Source organism: Rutidosis leptorrhynchoides, chromosome 6 (assembly GCF_046630445.1).
Source record: "Rutidosis leptorrhynchoides isolate AG116_Rl617_1_P2 chromosome 6, CSIRO_AGI_Rlap_v1, whole genome shotgun sequence".
NCBI classification, from domain to species: Eukaryota; Viridiplantae; Streptophyta; class Magnoliopsida; order Asterales; family Asteraceae; genus Rutidosis; species Rutidosis leptorrhynchoides.
This window is the reverse complement of record NC_092338.1, coordinates 35,023,909-35,046,728: the sequence shown is the minus strand read 5'-3', so window position 1 is coordinate 35,046,728 and position 22,820 is coordinate 35,023,909. Positions and strand designations below refer to the sequence as shown.

The 22,820-nt window shown below is 31.6% G+C and overlaps 2 protein-coding genes across 3 annotated transcripts; one reads left to right on the top strand and one right to left on the bottom strand.

Annotated features, from left to right (window-relative positions):
* The first annotated feature begins 4,536 nt into the window (after positions 1-4,536).
* LOC139853239 (probable protein phosphatase 2C 34) lies at positions 4,537-7,482 on the top strand. Its single transcript, XM_071842613.1, has 6 exons — positions 4,537-4,873; positions 5,252-5,515; positions 5,612-5,920; positions 6,013-6,130; positions 6,635-6,858; positions 7,148-7,482. The coding sequence occupies exons 2-6, from the start codon at positions 5,270-5,272 to the stop codon at positions 7,361-7,363; spliced, it is 1,113 nt and encodes a 370-aa protein (XP_071698714.1). The 5' UTR covers positions 4,537-4,873; positions 5,252-5,269; the 3' UTR covers positions 7,364-7,482.
* On the bottom strand, positions 6,922-9,566 carry LOC139851503 (uncharacterized). 2 transcript variants are annotated; one of them, XM_071840574.1, is made up of 9 exons: positions 9,277-9,566; positions 8,757-8,823; positions 8,597-8,636; positions 8,387-8,519; positions 8,223-8,294; positions 8,052-8,132; positions 7,579-7,640; positions 7,455-7,485; positions 6,922-7,352 (listed from the first exon to the last, which is right to left on the bottom strand). In XM_071840574.1, the coding sequence occupies exons 1-9, from the start codon at positions 9,514-9,516 to the stop codon at positions 7,350-7,352; spliced, it is 729 nt and encodes a 242-aa protein (XP_071696675.1). In that variant the 5' UTR covers positions 9,517-9,566; the 3' UTR covers positions 6,922-7,349. The 2 variants fall into 2 exon arrangements, with proteins under 2 accessions (XP_071696675.1, XP_071696674.1); XM_071840573.1 differs by having other exon boundaries at positions 6,922-7,485; positions 9,277-9,565.
* Between the last annotated feature and the right edge of the window lie 13,254 nt (positions 9,567-22,820).

Sequence of the window (22,820 nt, the reverse complement as noted above, 5' to 3'; positions counted from 1 at the left end):
AAAAAGAAAAAGGCCTAGTTGGCTGAAAAAAAAATGAGGGGGAAATTAAATTGTATTTTTAAAAAAGGAATGTATTATTCTTGTTCTCCAAGTAATTTTCAACTATAAATACACACCCAACGCTTCATTATTTTTCATTCACAAAATTGGGAGCACACACAAAACCCTAATTTTTTTGTAAGTCTTTTCTCTCATTCTTTTTATTTTTTTCGGTTTTTCTTTTTCTTTATTTATTTCTTTCGGCCGAAAACCCCAACAACAACAATAATTTTTTTTAATTTGTTACAAGCTTAATTAAATCCAAATTTTTACATGATAATTATTAACATGATGAATAGGGTTTATAAAAATTTAATTTTCAGAAAATTAGTTTGTTTTTGTATTTTCAAAATTTTTGTTTGTATTTTCGGCCGAACCATTCAAAAATAACAAATAATTATGTATTGAGTTTATTAAATTATGTATTATACATGTTAATTATTAATAAGTAATATAAGATCTAGGAAAAATAATTTTTCTGATTTATAATTTGTTTTTATATTTTATTTAATTAAAACATTTTATTAATATATATATATATATATATATATATATATATATATATACGGTATACATATATATTTATAAAGAAAATAAGAAAAAGGAAAAATAAGCTATATAAATATTTTTCCAGTAAATTATGATTTTTAAGTTAATTATTTAGGTCAGAATATAATTTATATAAATTAAATAAGAATTATGTGTTATTTAATTATGGAATCTAGGGGAAATTCGTAATAAACATATGTACAGTAAATAAAATATAATAAATAATTTTTCTGAGTTCTTAAACATTGTTTAGATCTGAGAAAAATATAAAAATTAATTTATGATTCGAATTAATAATTATTACATAATTAAATACTATTATTATGTAAATAGGAAGTAAATAAGGAAATAATTGTAAAAATAAAGAAATATTTTATTTAATAATTTTATACAGATTAATTGACTATAAGAAACTTATAAAATTTTTAAAAATAATTATTTATGTTTATTTAGTATTTTATATAGAATTAAACTTTTTTTGTACTTAAATTAAGAATAAAAACAAATATAAATGCAAAATTTGAATAAAATTTCTTTCTTAAATTTTTCTGCTGATTTTTATAATTAACTAAGACTATAAAAATTATGTATATGATTATTAGGTATTTAATTAATTATTTAGGTATTTATGGATAATATTGAGTTAATAAAATACTATATTATTAAGTATCTTGTAAATTAAGTAATAAATAATATAACACATTTATGTTATATGTATTGTATTAGATAATGATTAGTAAATTATAAATATTAATTAATCCATGATAAGTTAGTAATATTAGCTTGGATAATAATACATATATAATTATTAAACTATTAATAGTTATATAATACTAAAATAACTATATACATATAATTAACTTAAGTATATAATAAAAGATTATACACCTATAATATGTGAAGGTTATAATTAAGATGACGTGCACTATATGCGAACCTCACCGCTACATATGGCCTAGGGTGGTCCTTGTTGCCTAATGGGAACCGCTCGTGGATTTCGAATGCCATAACATAGATTCTGGTCAAGAATCCTGGGCGCCCGGTAACAACTGACCATCAGAGTGACTTGTATGATAGTAACGAGATTTGGGTAAAGGTGTACAACGTCTTGTTATAGACTATAACCCGAACTTTCTATAATTAGAAAGATACTATAAGTGGAAACTTTCCATAAATGGTAATTTTCTGAAAATGGAAATTAATTTAGAAAACCATCATCATTAGTATAATTATTATACTTAAGTCTTTTAGGCTATATCTCTGATCGTACATTCTATCTCTAGGTTGAGATTCTGATCACGTTCTTCCGTTCAATTCATTTCTCTTGTGGAATAACTCTTATGTGCTACTAAGGTGAACTCATAGCCCCGCTTTTACATGTTTTAATGTATTTTATAAATCTTGGGGTGAGACACATGCTTACTTTTAAATGATTTACAATTTAGACACAAGTGCTTAAACTTTTTGATATGCAACTTCGTGAGATTATTGTTAACTTGTATTCTTACATGCAAATCCCCGCCATAATATCGTTAATTGCTAGAATTGAAATGTTGCAAGCTTAATTATTGTGAGTAGGCCTATTGAGAGTGACGTCTCTACCCATTGACCGATCGTCAAGGGGGTACATAATAATGATTACCGACACCCGTACAGTGTCAGGGGTTTATGTTTAGCTCGATATTATAACTCATGGCATATTGAATATTTTGATATTTTAAAATAAATCTTGTGGTCTAAAATTTATTAATTATTAAACCTATGATGTTCACTCAACCATTGTGTTGACATTTTACGCATGTTTGTCTCAGGTGAATAATAGCTTATGTGCTGCCCTATGTTGCTTGCCTGCTGTTGCATTGAAGTCCGCATTTATTATATCTAATCATTTGTTAAACATTTATTACATTTGGATTTACCATGTAAAACAATTCATTTTCCGCTGCAATTAAATTTCTGATTTTATTAAACGTCTCATTTAGAGTCGTTCTCGTTTATATAACTGTGTGATGATATTGGAAAAGTCATATTTACCCCCGACCCTATTTGGGGGGTATGACAAGAGGCGTGCTCAGGCATGTTGGGTGTAAAAAAGGCTCGAGTACGCTGCGTTAGTGATGGTCTAAGATACAACTTCAACTACTTTATCGAATAATAGGTTTTTGAGCCCGTGCGTTGCACGAGTGTGTAAAAAATCGTAAAAAAAATATAATTTACAGTTCATATTGGTATGTAAATATCGATACTACAAAAATAGGAAACTATAAAAATTACTTAAGAGCCCATGGTGTTAATTTTAAAAAAAATTTTAAGTTTAAAAGCCCGTGGTGTTGACAAATTTCTAAATTTCTTTTGAGTTTAAAAGCTCGTGCTGTTGACAAATTTTAAAAGTTCTTTTGATATTAAGAGTCCGTAGTGTTGACAAATTTTAAAAGTGATTTGGGATGATGTTAGTAACTTAATGTCTACAATTTTTTTCCTCGTCTTAAATATCTTTTTAATATATAAATTATATACTACGTAATATTTAGAGTACATTGAAAATTTGTCATGAAAAGTAACATTAGTAAAGTATAACCTATATTATTTTAGAATTATTATATACAATTATTTTTGGAATAAAAGTGTAACCCTCGAGTTTAATTTTAGAAAAGTTGTTATTATTTCAATAAAATAATGGTACTCGGGAGTCATCATGTATAGTTAATATTATAATATTATATTTGCATTTTCATAATTATTTTAAGGACTTAAATTATAAATTCATATTACTTCTATATTTATTGCTACAAAAATATTCTGTTGGTTCGTACCATGAATATATATTTTTTAATATCATAGATATTAATTATTAATTTAAATAAATAATAATAATGATAAGATTTAATAATTAAATAAACCTTTTCAATATAAATTTAATACCAATAAATATTTTGATAAACTTGTTTGTATTTCGTAGGTAATATAACAAATACTCTTAACAAATCACGTATTATCTTGTATCTTTTTAATATATAAATTATATACTACGTAATATTTAGAGTACATTGAAAATTTGTCATGAAACGTAACGTTAGTAAAGTATAACCTATATTATTTTAGAATTATTATATACAATTATTTTTTAAATAAAAGTGTAACCTGTGAGTTTAATTTTAGAAAAGTTGTTATTATTTCAGCAAAATAATGGTACTTGAGAGTCGTCATGTATAATTAATATTATAATAGTTATATTTTCATTTTCATAAATATTTTAAGGACTTAAACTGTAAATTCATATTACTTCTATATTTATTGCTACAAAAATATTCCGTTGGTTCGTACCAAGAATATATATTTTTTAATATCATAGATATTAATTATTATTTTAAATAAATAATAATAATGATAAGATTTAATAATTAAATAAAACTTTTCAAATATAAATTTAATACCAATAAATATTTTGATAAACTCGCTTGTATTTCGTAGGTAATTTAACAAATACTCTTAACAAATCACGGAGTATCTTTTATCATATATTTAATTATATTATCTTTTATTTTTTAATAGTTAGGGGCCATAGAGTATTTTAGTTTTGATTAGTATGTTAATGTTAATAAAATTTTATCTTTTATTTAAGGTAATAATTACGGAGTATCTATTAATTTAAGATCATTACCATATTTTATTAATTACTCCGTATTAATTTAATATTTAGTTTAGTTTAATAATAGTGTGACATGTTAAATAATTTAAATTTAATTAATTGAGAAGATAACACGTAAGCATAATGACACGTGCTTTATACAAATGTATAGATTTACAATAAATACTGTGTAATATACTACTCTTGTAATCTTGTAGCTTTAAAAATAAGTTTTAACTCCAAACTCTACTCAATTCATCTTGAGCTACTTTGTTCCAAACACACCAAACTATTAAAATTACTGCCGCGAACTGTTCAAATAGTTGGCTCTCCCTTTCCGTTTATTATATGGCCACCACCACCTACACACATATACATATATTATACCGTCTGTATAATTGTATCTCTATCGTCTTTATTATAGTTTCCTTCCCCACTTAAATTCGTACAATACCACAAACATATATACACCCCCACATGATTGCATCACTTATTCTCAACCACTCACCGGAGTTCTCTCATTTTCCGGTCACTTTCTTATCTTTCCGGCCACCTTTTCCACTTCTTGCAAATCGGATCAAAACGAAGTCTTTTTAATGAAAGCAGTTTCATTTTCTTCATGTGATTAATGGGTTTAGTTGATTTTGATTCTTAAGTGTAAGTTTTTGTTGGGTTACAAAATATATTACATAATTACATATGTAGTACTGTAGTAGTAAATTATTTACTTAATTGGGATAAAGGATACTGAATATTCTCTGACTATTTTCTTTTTATATTATGTGGGTTTGGTTTCCTTTTAATAAAAATGAAAGCTTTTTGTAGTTTATCTTTTGGGTACAACAAAATGTATAATAACATGATGAGGTTATCCATACCTGGATTTAGTGGCCCAAATTGGTATACTCAAAAAGATCACTTTTTTCTATATTCATAAGTTTAATTCATGTTCATTGTATCAGAATATTCTAGTAATTAATTAAGTCCTTGCTGCTGAATCTTGAACTTAATACAATAATCTTTTTCTGATTTTAGGATTAGATTATATAGATTATGGGGCGTTTTTCGTCCATGTTAGAGGGTCTAACTAGGACGTTTTCGACTTCAAAAAGAGGGAATTGTTCTACTCAATGTGATGCAAAAGAAGCTGCAGAAGCCATGGCCAAGGATGCAAAGAAGAATGACATGATCATAAGATCATCTGGTAGTGTCAACTTGAACAGATCAAATAATTGTGCTTCTCTTAGCTCGAAAAAAGGTGCAAAAGGAGTGAATCAAGATTGTTGTATTGTGTGGGAGGTATAAAGACTACTTTTTTGATTTTTATAATCTAAAAGATCATTTTTTTATTCATCTATACCATTTGGGTGATTAAAATGTGTTTTTTTTCTTTAGGAATTTGGGTGTCAAGAGGACATGATGTTTTGTGGTGTGTTTGATGGTCATGGTACATGGGGACATTTTGTTGCCAAGAGAGTTTGCAACTCGTTTCCGTCATTGTTGCTATGCAATTGGCAAGAAATGCTAGCCGAAGCTTCAATCGACCCTGATCTTGATTCGCAGTCTGATAAAAAGCTCGATAGATCGAATCTATGGCGTAATTTGTTCATAAAGACATGTGCTGATATTGATCTGGATCTAGAGCTATATCGCAAGATTGATTCGGTTTACAGTGGAACCACAGCTGTTGCTGCCATTAAACAGGTAATTCAAGAAGTTTTATTTTTTTTTTCTTTTGGTTTTAATGCATTTTAATTTTGTGATGAAACTTTGAATTCAATCTTAATATCTTCCAGGGTGATCATCTTGCGGTAGCAAATGTTGGCGATTCACGTGCAGTTTTAGCTACAGTTGATGCTGATGATTGTTTGGTACCTGTACAACTTACAGTTGATTTTAAACCAAATCTACCTGGTGAGTACCTATTAGAACATTCTATAGGAATGGCAAGTTCTACTGTTCTATTTTTTGATAATTCAAGTTACATTGTGTTTTTATCTCATATGGGTTAAGCAAGAAAACTACCTGAAATGGAAACGGGTCAAAAGGTTAAAAGTTGCCCAAAATGTAAATTTTGACGTACACAAAAATAAGAGCTTAACATAAAAAATGGTGATGATCCATATGCCACCAAAACTATTCGTACACCACTAAACATGCATTACAATGTTATACTGTACAACTTTCTAAAGCAGATTTAGTGGTGTATGGTTGTATGGATAATTTGTGGCGGTGTAACGGATCACTCTACATAAAAAAAGTCTTCTAACCGGACCATTTTGAATCACACTAACTAATTGATGACCCGTTGCAATGAAACTTATTTTGACCCATTATCCACTTCACACAAAATCCACCTATAGTAATTGTCCCTTTGATTTTGGTAATTGTCTTAGAATGAACTTATGTTGTATGCAGAGGAGGCTGAAAGGATAATTGAGTGCAATGGGCGTGTTTTCTGCTTAGACGATGAGCCAGGTTTGCACCGTGTGTGGCTACCAAATGAGGAATCACCCGGTTTGGCTATGTCACGTGCATTTGGTGATTATTGTTTAAAAAAATTCGGGCTTATTTCTGTTCCGCAAGTTATACAACGGCAGATAACTAGTAGAGACCAATTTATGGTTCTTGCTTCTGATGGGGTACATTCTTGAATGCAAAAGATTTCAACTTGTAGATTTAGTACCCAAAATTTTCAAGATATCTATGCGAAAGAAGTCAATCACATTGAAAAAAACTTATCTATTTAAACACATAATATAAAATAAGAAAGAAAAGACAAAACAGAATTTATTCTGTAAAGAGTATGCAACAACTCATATGTACCTAATTATTGAAAACAGAACATATACAGACAAAGATAGTAAACATATATGATTTGCTGATTTGATTTGTTGCACCAGATCTGATAATTAATATCTGTGAATGAAGGTGTGGGATGTTGTTTCAAATGAAGAAGCAGTGGAAATTGTATCATCGACAACCGACAAGGCTAAATCGGCCAAACGATTAGTAGACTATGCAATCCGAGCATGGAAACGCAAGAGGAGAACAATTGCAACTGATGACATGTCAGCTATTTGTATCTTTTTTCATACTAAATGTACCTCCTCTCACCAAATTTATCCTGTAGCTACTGCAAAATAAAAAAATTATTTTTCCCTTATCGTATGTATTTCACTTAAGAACACGTAGAATGAGTCTATGATAATTCCCAGTTTCGACATGTGCAATGAACCTTGGCTAGGGAAGCCATATAATCATCAGACCTGCAAAATCAAATATATCATATAATATATCAAGATCAACATTAGGTTTGTTAAATATGAATGGTTTTACTTTATGAGCGAAAAAATACAGACCTATCCCCGTAAGATGATTTACATGAAGCGACCAAGTGAACCTTCGCCTTATCTGCTTCTTTCTGCAAGTAGCATGAATCAAGAAACACATAGCAAGGTTTGTAACTGTATCAGCCACAAAAATAATGTGTTATGTTTACGGGTCAAATGAGTAAAAATAAAGAATTTGCTTAAAGGGAAATGGGTTCAACCAAAAGTCGCTAAAGGTCTAACTTTAATGCATAGAACCTCCTATATTGTCCAATTCAATAAATAAGACCTGTAATGAATTAATAAAAATTTTATTACCATATTCACCACTATACAATTAGTTTTAAAAGTTCAAATGTAATGGACATACACAGTCTTGGGTCAACCCGACCCGACCCGACCCGACCGTTACCAAAAAATCCCATGTTATCCAGCAACCACATTTTGATGCATCTACATTCAAGAGTCTAAAAAAAGGGAGTAGAATTTGTTTGAATACAGACCTGGGATTCATAGTAAAGGCCAGCATACAACGAAGCATAAAAATAGTCACTTTCTCGTCCTTTAGAAAACTCCTCAACAAGCTGTTCATAAAAATTCAACTTTTTTACTCGAAATAATCCTTAAAGAAGATAAAGAAATCACATAACATACACCATGTTTATCGAATATACCTTTTCAGGGTCACCACCATCTTTAAACATGTTATAAGCTTCTCTCATTACAGGTCTAGGGTCTCTTCCAACCTGCAAACGGTTTCAAAGAGAGCAAATCGGACCTACTTTTTGGAATTTAGACAAATAAAAGTTCAATTTTTTAATGAGGATCATCAATAGACCTCGAGAAATCGTTTTGTTGCTTCATCAGGTCCATAAAGTTGAGCTTCACAAAGAAAACACCATATCGACTCCTCAGTATCGTTTGGATTTTGTGCTACATCTATCCGAAATTGCCCGGCCCCTTCTTCAAACCTACTCAAATAAACAATAATAATACATAAAAAGTATCACTAATCGATAAAAATGAAATCTTTTTTCTGAGTCAGTACCTATCAAGGTAATACAGTGAGAGCCCTCTTTGCCAAAGATCTATGATCAATATCCATGAACAACACACAATATAATTGATGTTATTAGTCTTATTAATCAATTAATCAATCATCAAATGCTATTAAATATTACATTAAGCATGATTAAAACGCGACTCACATGCCTTCTGACGAGGATCAAGTTTTATTGCATTATCAAATTCTGATACAGATCCTGCTACATCACCCTAGATTACAAATACAACAAAATCACATGTTGAGAAAACATACACTCAAAATGCACAACTAAAATGACTAAAAACATGAATTAAGATCAACTAGATTTATGTCATTGTTCGATTTTATTGATCTTTGTGATCAACCAAGTACATTAGTATAAGTAATTTTGTATCATGGTGTACAGTTACAATTTTGAAACTTTCATCCATCACAATTCACAACCATCAGTCTCCTTGATTTAACAACATATTCACAAAGGTTTACCATAAGTAATTAAAAACAATATACTGATTAATAAAACGTACTTGCTACAGGTGTTCCGCACTTCAGAAACAGAGAAAATAATTTGCATATCATTTTTCACAAAAACAAAAATTCGGTTACTTATCTAAAATATCGCATAATAACAGAAAAAAATAAAATTCGCATAAAAATATCGGTTAAAATGTGGGCATATAAACCTGACGAAATAGTATCATTCCACGCCGAATAGCAATGAGGGCTTGTCGAGATGAATCTCCACCACCAGCACCAGTAATGGCGTCCCAGATTCCGGAAACTGAAGTTGAAATGTTGTAATTTCGGGGGGAATTTGAGATGGTTAAATTAGGTAAAACGTGATGACGGGTTATTGGGAAAGAAGATGAAGGGTGAAAAGGGGCGGTGGAGATCGACGGAAATATGCTCCGGGAGACTGCCATTGATGTGAGGTGTGTGTATTACAGAAAACAAAGAAACAAGATAAGATTATTTATTTTTAAAGGTCGAGTCACCTCCATCCGTTAGTCTCGATGGTCCACTTATTTTCGCAACCTGATTTTGTTCGGGATATGATGAAGCGTTTCTTCGCAGGACTCAAAGGGGATCCTGTTAAACCGTCCTTTGAGCTACCAACTACTTTTGACAAGTTTCCTCCGCATATAACCGCGTATCCGTTTCCATCAGCACCAAAGATACCTCACACGTTATGTACCTACAATGGCTTGACTGACCCAGATGATTTCCTGCAGCGTTTCGAAGGCGCGATGCGCACCCAAGGGTGGGTTGATCCAGTTGCATGTCAGATATTTCCCATGACGTTGCAGAGCATTGCGCGTGAATGGTTCAATAAACTTCCAGCAGGTAGCATATCCGGGTTCATGGATTTGCGTACGAAGTTCTTGCTGCAGTATCAAAATCAAAGGCCGCGCAAACGCACTCACATTGAATGTCACGATATTGTGCAGAAACCCAAGGAATCTTTGGGAGAATTTCTCACGAGATATACTAATGAGTGCTTGCGCATACCGGACCTAAAGCCAGAACAGCAGATTTCTGGGCTGATATGTCACGACCCGAAAAATTTCGACTAATTTTGAACCAAACTCTCGATACGATAGTGTATTTTCAACACGATAAGCAAAGTCTGTTAGGTTGGATCTCAAAATTTTTTGAACTGTTTCATATATTCAATTGACCTTCGACTGTTCTCGACGATTCACGAACTACTATTTGAAAATAGTTACATATATATATTAATTTGAAATATAATTTGAAATAATATATGATTTAATTGTAAGAACTAAATTGTAAAATAATAAGCATTATAATAAGGTTGTTATTTAAATGAATCTATATATATAAATATATATAAGTGTATATAGAATATAAATGATTTCGAGCTTAATTTGTCAAAGTTTGTATTACTCGGTTGATATTTCGTTAGCGTTCATATAGGTTTCACATGAGTTTATGAAAGACTAAAATAAAAGTTGGAGTGTAAAGTGATTACGAAGATTCTAGATTTGTTAAAAATATTATTATCCTTTTAAGTTTAAATATTAGTACTCCGTACATATATATTGGGACAGAAAATAAACAATTATCGAACCTTTTTGATCAGGTTTCAAACAATTAATGAGTGAAATAATTAAATATATTTACTCTAAAAGTTTGGGGATTTTTCCGGAAAACTTTTATCCGTAACTGTTTAGCAATGGACACGATATAGCACTCCACAAATTGAAAATATCTTGAGTGTCGGTAACAAAATAACAAATCATTCGGATACTACTTTGCTTAATTGATAAATTAGTCTACTATGCGTGTCTGATTCCTACATGTTTTATTATATTATATCTATGTTTTACTGTGTTTGGAATGCAATATGAAACTGAATTCTAATAATCAATATTACTGTACCCTTTTTGAAATTTATGTGATTATATTATTGTGGGTGTCTTTTGTTTCCACTAAAACTAATCTATCTATTTTCCTATATATGTTAAAATGTTATGTCTCTATTTATATAGAGAGGTATGAGTGATACATAGGAAAAACACACAGCACTAATTTCCACCTTCTCTATTATTCATCTCCTTCTACCGATTCATATTAAGTTGAACCATAACAAATCTAAAACTCACCACCTTGTACTATACTACTACCGGTTCCGTTCATCTTCAACAACAAACTAAACCATCCCCATTAAATCATGATTCATTGTTTGCTACTCTGCTACAACCATTTCGAGCTCCTGATATGTCGAGATTTATCAATAAGATAAACCGGTGCACTATTTCACCCTCTCTTCCTCGAGTTCCATCAACAACTTAACGAACTTGCAACTTAAACCATCTTGTTCTTGGTATTTCTCGATGATCACAACCCAATCAAACCCGAACCCCTTGTTATTGTGCTGATTATACGAAATCCATTTAACCACCACATCAAAACCCACCTAAAACCACTCATACTTGGAGTTCTTTCAGTTAATATCGCTGCAGCTATTTGAGATTCAAACAACGCCAAGAACACCATGACTTGCTACTATGTTTTTCTTCTGTTCCTCCTTCTTGTCGGGAACCAAAATAACCGCCACCTGCGACGGTTGTTAACTGCTATTATTCGAAAACCACCAACACCATGACTCACAATAAACCGATCAAAATACTATTTCTGTCACTCCTGTTTTGTTATTTTTGTTTGAAAAACACCACGAAGAAACACCACTGCAGCTGCCACTCTACTCGTTACTATATAATTCGAGTTGTTTTTGCTTCGTAAAACCAAACCCAGATCACCATTGCCATCTGCTACAACTTGTTACGCTGTAATTATATTTCTGTTGAGTCAGTTCAAATCGCCACCACTGTCATGAATTCATAACCACACGCCACCATGAAAGACCCATGTAATCGTAATTTCTGCTGCTACTGTTTCTTGTCTATATTCAATCACCATTATCACCCAATCCTTCAGACTACAACTGTTATTCGATGTTGTCTGTTCGAGTTAAACCCACCATGTGAGCACCACTCCATCGTAAACCCCATCACTCTCTTTCTTCTCTCTCTGGCTTCTAATCCATAGCCGTAACCATCATCAATCTTTTCATTTTAATCGCTTTCTGTCGGGTATGACCTAAAAAGTATCCAATGTTAAAGTAATTGATGGGTCACCTCGTTCCTTTTTCTATTAAAATCGTATCCTTGGTTGGGTATTGGGCCGAGACTCTCTTATTTTCCACTTGAGACATTTAAAAAAAACAATTTAACTTAAACGGGTTTAGCTAATTGGGTTGTGAAACAGTAATTGGGCCAAAGAGCTTGAATAAGTGATGATGGTAATTAAACGAATAAAGATGAAGATGAAATGAAATTGTGATGCGTTTGATTCTGTGATTTATAAAGATGATGATGATGAGGATAAGTGACAATGATATATTGGTGATGATGATAGAAATATAAGGAAGATAAACCGGTTCGTACATAATAAATAAATAATCGTGCGATTTAAAACAAAAACAAGTTTATGGTTCAACGGTTTGGTGGTATGGTTGTTAAGCGAGAGGTCTTGAGTTCGAGACTTGCCTGAGACATTTTTGTTTAGGAAACGCTTTTAAAGGTAGTCTTATTCTAATTTTTTTATTTATTATTATTATCATTATTATTATTAATTAATATTATATTTATGATAAAAATAAAAATGAATATAATTTATGTTAAGAAATATTAAGATAAAAATGGTTAGGGTTATGAACATAGTTAGAGTAATTACAACCGAGAAGATTAATTATATGCACGAATATAATTAAGAGAAAATAAGGATATAGTTAAGAACATAACTAAGTCATGATTAACTAAAAGTGGTGTTATTATTATTATTATTATTATTATTATTATTATTATTATTATTATTATTATTATTATTATTATTATTATTATTATTATCACTTTTAATGTAAGTAGTATTATTGTTGAAACTAATTTTTTATCAAAATTATCATTTTAGTATTAGAATTATCATTATTATTATTAGAATTATCATTATTATTTTTATTATCATTTTTATTATTATTTCTAACACTAACATTATTATTTTTATCATTATTATTATTAGTATTATTAATATATCAAATAAAGATTTTCTATATAAAAATATATTATTTACATAAAACATAACTATATTAATATGTTTGTAAAAAATATTAATTATCTATTTAATGTATATAAAAATAAATATAGTTAATTTAGTTGTTTATGAAACGTACAAATTACTAAAATAACAATTAATAATAATATCTAAACTTGTTCGATTACCCTTGCATGTATTAATATACATGATTGAATATAGGTTCGTGAATCCGAGGCCAACCCCATACTTGTTCAATGTCGTTATATGTATTTTTACTACAAAATACAGTATGGTGAGTTTCATTTGCTCCCTTTTTAATTGTTTTTGCAATATATATTTTTGGGCTGAGAATACATGCGCTGATTTTATAAATGTTTACGAAATAGACACAAGTACTTAAAAATATATTCTACGTTGAGTTGTACCACTGGCATACTTCCCTGTAGCTTGGTAACTACTATTTACATGGGTATTGTAAACGCGAATCCTGTTGATAGATCTATCGGGCCTGACAACCCCAACCGGACTGGACGACCAGTATTCAATGGTTGCACAGTACTTCGTTTCGTTACTACACTTGGTACAGTGTAGGGAGATTTCATAATAAAGGGAATATGCGACGTTGATTAAATGTTAAGTATGGTTACCAAGTGCTCAACCACTTAGAATGCTTTACATACACTTGCGAGTGTATTATGTTTATGATAAAGGAAATCTTGTGGTCTATTAATATATTGAAATGATTATCATGATAAACCTATGAACTCACCAACCTTTTGGTTGACACTTTTAAGCATGTTTATTCTCAGGTAGGAATTAAGTCTTCCGCTGTGCATTTGCTCAATTTAAGGACATTACTTGGAGTCGATCATCGCAATGGGACCAAATGTTGATGACTTCGTCCAGGTGGATAAGGACGGGTTATTACAGGTGGTATCAGAGCATTGGTCCTAGCGAACCAGGTCTTGCATTAGTGTGTCTAACTGATAGTTGTTAGGATGCATTAGCGAGTCTGGACTTCAACCTTAGCTGCATATTATAAGTATTGTATATCATTCCTAGTGGAAAATTACCTGCTAATCATTCCTAAGTCTAGACACGACTTCCTGCACTTATTTGATAGATAGTGTACAGATAAATTCATATCTTAGTGTATCTGCTAATTCATATCTTAGCGTATCTGCTAATTCATATCTTAGCGTATCTGTTACTGTAGACTTTATCTGACACGTTTCCTTATTTTTCTTCGTAATCTACGGGATCTTCTGTACTATGTATAGGTATTCTATATAATTAGAATATCATCTGATATCCGAAAATCATTTCATATCGAAAAATCCTTTATTCAATCGTACGCAAATGGAACTCACCATTAGATCAAGTCCCTCGGATTCCGATATGGAGTCCCACTTCAGCTCCGAAAGCAGCGTCACCAGAATGAATCAATCAATCAGCCATCCCCAATTCATCTGATGGGTTCGTAGTCGACTTAATCAATGGAGACGAGAAGAAGGCGACCCTTTCCAATAACCGAATTCACTTCTTGGTGAAGAACCTGAAACACTTACCGGCGAACCTATCCAAAACACCATTTTCACCCCCATTTCCCGAATATCTCGCCACGATTATCTTCTATCTAAAATTCTAAACCTTATTCATCCACTCGTTTTGACCGACAATCATCCAGGAATAATTGAAGAAGTTAACGAACTTCGCGATCGAGAAATCAATTTGGAGAATATGGTGCAAAACTTAACAGTTTCAGCAATATCACCGACACCAACAGTACCATCAGTAACAGCACCAGTACCATCAACAATCCATGCCTCAACATCTCATTCTGTACCTCGAGCATAATCTTCGTTTTACACTTTGTTCTACATCGATTAATTTTCGTTCTACGAATCGTTCTATATCATTTATCTTCATGGAACATGGTGATTATGTAATCTCTAAAGTCTTAGAGATTAGCTATTCTAGCTCAAACCGAAAAGCAAATGAGATTAATATCATATTAATTCATTAAATCCATGATTAAATCTGAAGAAAATATATATGTAAGTATATTTTCATAAAGATTGTAATTAAAAATTCTTTCGTACAAACTGTTAATGTTGAAAATATTTTAACGGGTAGGTAATACCCGAGGAATATTCAGATTTCACATTAATAAGTATACTGTACATTCTTCCAAATCTAATTCAATAGTCATTTACGATCCTATTTACAACCACCGATATACGTATCCGTTCACCACAGAATAATCATTTTCTTTCAATTTTATATTTGGATTTTGATCTATCAGAATTCAACCAGTGGCATAATGAAGAAAACACTGGACAAAATAAAACTTGTTAGAAACAAACAAATTAACTACGAGAAAAATGTTGTTAAGAATTCACGCTAACTGTTCCTAGCTAATTGTTCCTAGCTAACTGATTACATTTTATTTATCGCAATTTATTTATCGCAATTTACATTCTCGTAATTTTACTTATCGTCATTTAATTTCTGTTATTTACTTTACGCACTTTATTTATCGTCATTTAATTTCTGTTATTTATTTTTACGCACTTTAAATATCAGGACACGTATACAAGGTCTTGACATATCATATCGACGCATCTATATATATTATTTGGAATAACCATAGACACTCTATATGCAGTAATGCGGGAGTTAGCTATACAGGGTTGAGGTTGATTCTACAATAATATATATAGTTTGAGTTGTGATCGAGTCTGAGACGTATACGGGTCACGAAACGTATTAATTAATTCGAATATTATATATTAAACTATATATGAATTATTGGACTGTTAACTGTGGACTATCAACTGAGGACTATCAACACTGGACAATTAAAATGAATTAAAATAATAATTATAACATATGAAACCAAACAATTCTTCAAGTTTGCCACTTGATTTCATCCTAAACCTCATTTGAATCTTGACGATTCCAATCCATGTTCAAATCTTTCATGATTCTCGAAAATACCTCGATCGAGAGGATGAACCAGCCGCACTTCATCTATGGAAGAAAAGATTGATGCATATAGTTATGTATCTGAAAAACTCTCAAAAACTGAGTAAACGTTTAACACGTAGCTGTGCTAATTCCTTTAGTGTTATTATTACCCAAAATAATTTGGTAAACCCTTTCAAAGTAGCAAATTTTGTCACAGCTCCAGCTAACAACTTCGACTTTTCAGACCAACCTTATTATAACCTTGATATATACGTTGTCTTTTCGCCTTCGTTACCAGAAATCTTTTATATTCCACCCTACTACCATCAGCGTTTAATCATCTAAAAACACAATTCTCCTGAAACCACCTCGGTTTGATAATCGATGACCCAGATCTGTTAACTTTGAAAATGCTGACGAAGCAACATGTTGTAGATGGTCTTAATGGCCAAAAGTAGATGATAAAGAAGGAAGTGTTAGGAACGCTCGATAGAAAATTTGGTACTAAAAATCGGATTGAGTACGCCATGAAGGAGACCAAGGATAAATACAAGGACTAAACTCTATATTCAAAGAATCCAGGAAATTCTGGATCCGCCGAAATCTTTAGAGAAAATCTTGCTCCGAAGTCATGTTAAAATCCTTACGAAAATGTTTTCTACATCATCCTTCGATCTAGAAATTTCAAAATATCGTCATAAATATCTTCAATATTTCTGAAGATATCTTCATAAATATCTTCTTCCGAAATTATCTATCTTCTCGTGCTATCTATGTTACCTCATAAAAGAAACTGTTTCAGTTTCTATCCTTCTATAAAATTTGAGTTTAAATTATGGATGATTTTTGGAGAAGTGTAGGGAATTGAAGCACGAGTTAGTATAATATAATGACGCCGGGCCAATGTGGTTATATTACAGTAAGTCATGCTAAATACCTAATGGAATGTGATGATGGTTCACAGATCTTACCCTCATCATGTGCCATGTTACACGACTCTTTCATTCTACTTAATCTCTAAGCATATCATGGAATTATTTCCTTGATAATTCTGTTCTTCCGTAATTCCAACAGTTGCTAATAAATCGTGCTATCACATTTTCTTTCTGATTAGAAGATTTATTTAAATTCCATGAATTCTGAAAATCCACCATGACTACGTCAAAAGTTAAAACTCTATTTCAATCTTTTGTGATAGCTCCATTCATACGCTTCAAGTAATCAAATTATTTTATCAGTATTACTCAATGTTGATAAAACTCTACTTATCAACTCATATTAGTCATGAAAACATTTTTATTGTTAGCCATGACCACCTCACTCAAATTTCGGGGATGAAATTTCTTTAACGGGTAGGTACTGTCACGACCCGAAAAATTTCGACTAATTTTGAACCAAACTCTCGATACGATAGTGTATTTTCAACACGATAAGCAAAGTCTGTTAGGTTGGATCTCAAAAATTTTTGAACTATTTCATATATTCAATTGACCTTCAACTGTTCTCGACGATTCACGAACTACAATTTGAAAATAGTTACATATATATATTAATTTGAAATATAATTTGAAATAATATATGATTTAATTGTAAGAACTAAATTGTAAAATAATAAGCATTATAATAAGGTTGTTATTTAAATGAATCTATATATATAAATATATATAAGTGTATATAGAATATAAATGATTTCAAGCTTAATTTGTCAAAGTTTGTATTACTCGGTTGATATTTCGTTAGCGTTCATATAGGTTTCACATGAGTTTATGAAAGACTAAAATAAAAGTTGGAGTGTAAAGTGATTACGAAGATTCTAGATTTGTTAAAAATATTATTATCCTTTTAAGTTTAAATATTAGTACTCCGTATATATAAATTGGGACAGAAAATAAACAATTATCGAACCTTTTTGATCAGGTTTCAAACAATTAATGAGTGAAATAATTAAATATATTTACTCTAAAAGTTTGGGGATTTTTCCGAAAAACTTTTATCCGTAACTGTTTAGCAATGGACACGATATAGCACTCCACAAATTGAAAATATCTTAAGTGTCGGTAACTAAATAACAAATCATTCGGATACTACTGTGCTTAATTGATAAATTAGTCTACTATGCGTGTCTGATTCCTACATGTTTTATTATATTATATCTATGGTTTTACTGTGTTTGGAATGCAATATGAAACTGAATTCTAATAATCAATATTACTGTACCCTTTTTGAAATTTATGTGATTATATTACTGTGGGTGTCTTTTGTTTCCACTAAAACTAATCTATCTATTTTCCTATATATGTTAAAATGTTATGTCTCTATTTATATAGAGAGGTATGAGTGATACATAGGAAAAACACACAGCACCAATTTCCACCTTCTCTATTATTCATCTCCTTCTACCGATTCATATTAAGTTGAACCATAACAAATCTAAAACTCACCACCTTGTACTATACTACTACCGGTTCCGTTCATCTTCAATAATAAACTAAACCATCCCCATTAAATCATGATTCATTGTTTGCTACTCTGCTACAACCATTTCGAGCTCCTGATATGTCGAGACTTATCAATAAGATAAACCGGTGCACTATTTCACCCTCTCTTCCTCGAGTTCCATCAACAACTTAACGAACTTGCAACTTAAACCATCTTGTTCTTGGTATTTCTCGATGATCACAACCCAATCAAACCCGAACCCCTTGTTATTGTGCTGATTATACGAAATCCATTTAACCACCACATCAAAACCCACCTAAAACCACTCATACTTGGAGTTCTTTCAGTTAATATCGCTGCAGCTATTTGAGATTCAAACATCACCAAGAACACCACGACTTGCTACTATGTTTTTCTTCTGTTCCTCCTTCTTGTCAGGAACCAAAACAACCGCCACCTACGACGGTTGTTAACTGCTATTATTCGAAAACCACCAACACCATGACTCACAACAAACCGATCAAAATACTATTTATGTCACTCCTGTTTTGTTATTTTTGTTTGAAAAACGCCACGAAGAAACACCACTGCAGCTGCCACTCTACTCGTTACTATATAATTCGAGTTGTTTTTGCTTCGTAAAACCAAACCCAGATCACCATTGCCATCTGCTACAACTTGTTACGCTGTAATTATATTTCTGTTGAGTCAGTTCAAATCGCCACCACTGTCATGAATTCATAACCACACGCCACCATGAAAGACCCATGTAATCGTAATTTCTGCTGCTACTGTTTCTTGTCTATATTCGATCACCATTATCACCCAATCCTTCAGACTACAACTGTTATTCGATGTTGTCTATTCGAGTTAAACCCACCATGTGAGCACCACTCCATCGTAAACCCCATCACTCTCTTTCTTCTCTCTCTGGCTTCTAATCCATAGCCGTAACCATCATCAATCTTTTCATTTTAATCGCTTTTTTGTCAGGTATGACCTAAAAAGTATCCAATGTTAAAGTAATTGATGGGTCACCTCGTTCCTTTTTCTATTAAAACCGTATCCTTGGTTGGGTATTGGGCCGAGACTCTCTTATTTTCCACTTGGGACATTTAAAAAAAACAATTTAACTTAAACGGGTTTAGCTAATTGGGTTGTGAAACGGTAATTGGGCCAAAGAGCTTGAATAAGTGATGATGGTGATTAAACGAATAAAGATGAAGATGAAATGAAATTGTGATGCATTTGATTCTGTGATTTATAAAGATGATGATGATGAGGATAAGTGACAATGATATATTGGTGATGATGATAGAAATATAAGGAAGATAAACCGGTTCGTACATAATAAATAAATAATCGTGCGATTTAAAACAAAAACAAGTTTATGGTTCAACGGTTTGGTGGTATGGTTGTTAAGCGAGAGGTCTTGAGTTCGAGACTTGCCTGAGATATTTTTGTTTAGGAAAAGCTTTTAAAGGTAGTCTTATTCTATTTTTTATTTATTATTATTATCATTATTATTATTAATTAATATTATATTTATGATAAAAATAAAAATGAATATAATTTATGTTAAGAAATATTAAGATAAAAATGGTTAGGGTTATGAACATAGTTAGAGTAATTACAACCGAGAAGATTAATTTTATGCACGAATATAATTAAGAGAAAATAAGGATATAGTTAAGAACATAACTAAGTCATGATTAACTAAAAGTGGTGTTATTATTATTATTATTATTATTATTATTATTATTATTATTATTATTATTATTATTATTATTATTATTATTATTATTATTATTATTATTATTATTATTATTATCACTTTTAATGTAAGTAGTATTATTGTTGAAACTAATTTTTTTATCAAAATTATCATTTTAGTATTAGAATTATCATTATTATTATTATTATTATTAGAATTATCATTATTATTTTTATTATCATTTTTATTATTATTTCTAACACTAACATTATTATTTTTATCATTATTATCATTAGTATTATTAATATATCAAATAAAGATTTTCTATATAAAAATATATTATTTACATAAAACATAACTATATTAATATGTTTGTAAAAAATATTAATTATCTATTTAATGTATATAAAAATAAATATAGTTAATTTAGTTATTTATGAAACGTACAAATTACTAAAATAACAATTAATAATAATATCTAAACTTGTTCGATTACCCTTGCATGTATTAATATACATGATTGAATATAGGTTCGTGAATCCGAGGCCAACCCCATACTTGTTCAATGTCGTTATATGTATTTTTACTACAAAATACAGTATGGTGAGTTTCATTTGCTCCCTTTTTAATTGTTTTTGCAATATATATTTTTGGGCTGAGAATACATGCGCTGATTTTATAAATGTTTACGAAATAGACACAAGTACTTAAAAATATATTCTACATTGAGTTAAAAATATATTCTACGTTGAGTTGTACCACTGGCATACTGACCTGTAGCTTGGTAACTACTATTTACATGGGTATTGTAAACGCGAATCCTGTTGATAGATCTATCGGGCCTGACAACCCCAATCGGACTGGACGACCAGTATTCAACGGTTGCACAGTACTTCGTTTCGTTACTACACTTGGTACAGTGTAGGGAGATTTCATAATAAAGGGAATATGCGACGTTGATTAAATGTTAAGTATGGTTACCAAGTGCTCAACCACTTAGAATGCTTTACATACACTTGAGAGTGTATTATGTTTATGATAAAGGAAATCTTGTGGTCTATTAATATATTGAAATGATTATCATGATAAACCTATGAACTCACCAACCTTTTGGTTGACACTTTTAAGCATGTTTATTCTCAGGTAGGAATTAAGTCTTCCACTGTGCATTTGCTCAATTTAAGGACATTACTTGGAGTCGATCATCGTAATGGGACCAAATGTTGATGACTTCGTCCAGGTGGATAAGGACGGGTTATTACATGATACATGGTATAAGTACAGAGCGTCATCCAACGCTGGTAAGGCGTCTGCGCCATGTAGTGCCAACAACTTATGCTGAAGCGCTTAATGAATCCCACGATTATATGCGGAGGGGCGAAGATAATGATATTCCAACAGCTAGCTCACGCAACGAAAGGAAAGACGATGATGATCGCTCGCGCGATCAAAATCGCGGTAACAACTCTCGCGGAAGATACCCTAGTGGCGGTCCTATAAGAAATGATAAAGGACGAGCAAGTGGTGGTTTTCGAAACAATAATCAGTGCGGTATTAATAATCAGAATTATGCGCTACTCAAAAGCTTGTCTAAAACACCAAAAGAAAATACTGCGAGTAACCATCAATACTGCGAGTTCCAACTCCTTTGCGGTTCCAACTCCTCTGACAGAATTTGGCAAGCGGGATAAAACAAAATACTGCGAGTTCCATGACGATCACGGCCATGACACCAATCGGTGTAAAAATTTATGGAGCGAGTCCTGAAAGTGCCACGCGCAGGAAAATTAGATCATCTCAAGCCGCCAAAGAAAGATAAGGGAAAGGTCGCGGAAGAGAGTTCAAAATCCAAAACGTTCGCATGGCAAAAAACAGATAAAGCTAAAAGCGCCAATGTAACCATCAATATGGTTGACGCAGACAAAGTTGGCCAGTGAAGGAAATACAACGACTACTAGGATTGGGAGCTCATTACAATTTAATTCCCTCACGTAATGTCGATTGACACAGTTAACGAGCCCATTATCATCAAGTGTCGCATTCCTAATTGCGGAATACAGATCAAACGCATGCATGTTGACACCGGGAGTGGCGTCGATTTTATGTATGAGCATTGCTATCGTTTCCTTCCTGCAGAAGTTAAAGCGCAGTTACGCCAGCCCGATATTACGCTATCATGGTTCTCTGGAGAAAGCTCATGGCCGCTAGGCCGGATAGAGCTAATAATAGAGCTTGCGGACGATAAGAATCCGCAGTTGGTCAGACACGAGTTAGTTGACTTTTATGTGGTTCGTTCGACTTCGCATTACAATGCGCTACTAGGGAGAAATTTCATACGACGTTTTAATATTATACCATCAGTAGTGCATGGCCTGATTAAGTTTCCTACAATGGGAGGAATTGCCACGATTGCGTCACATCAAACAACCGAGTTATGTGGTTCAGTTGTGCCTGTAAACATTCCCAGCATGGGAGAACAACTTGCAA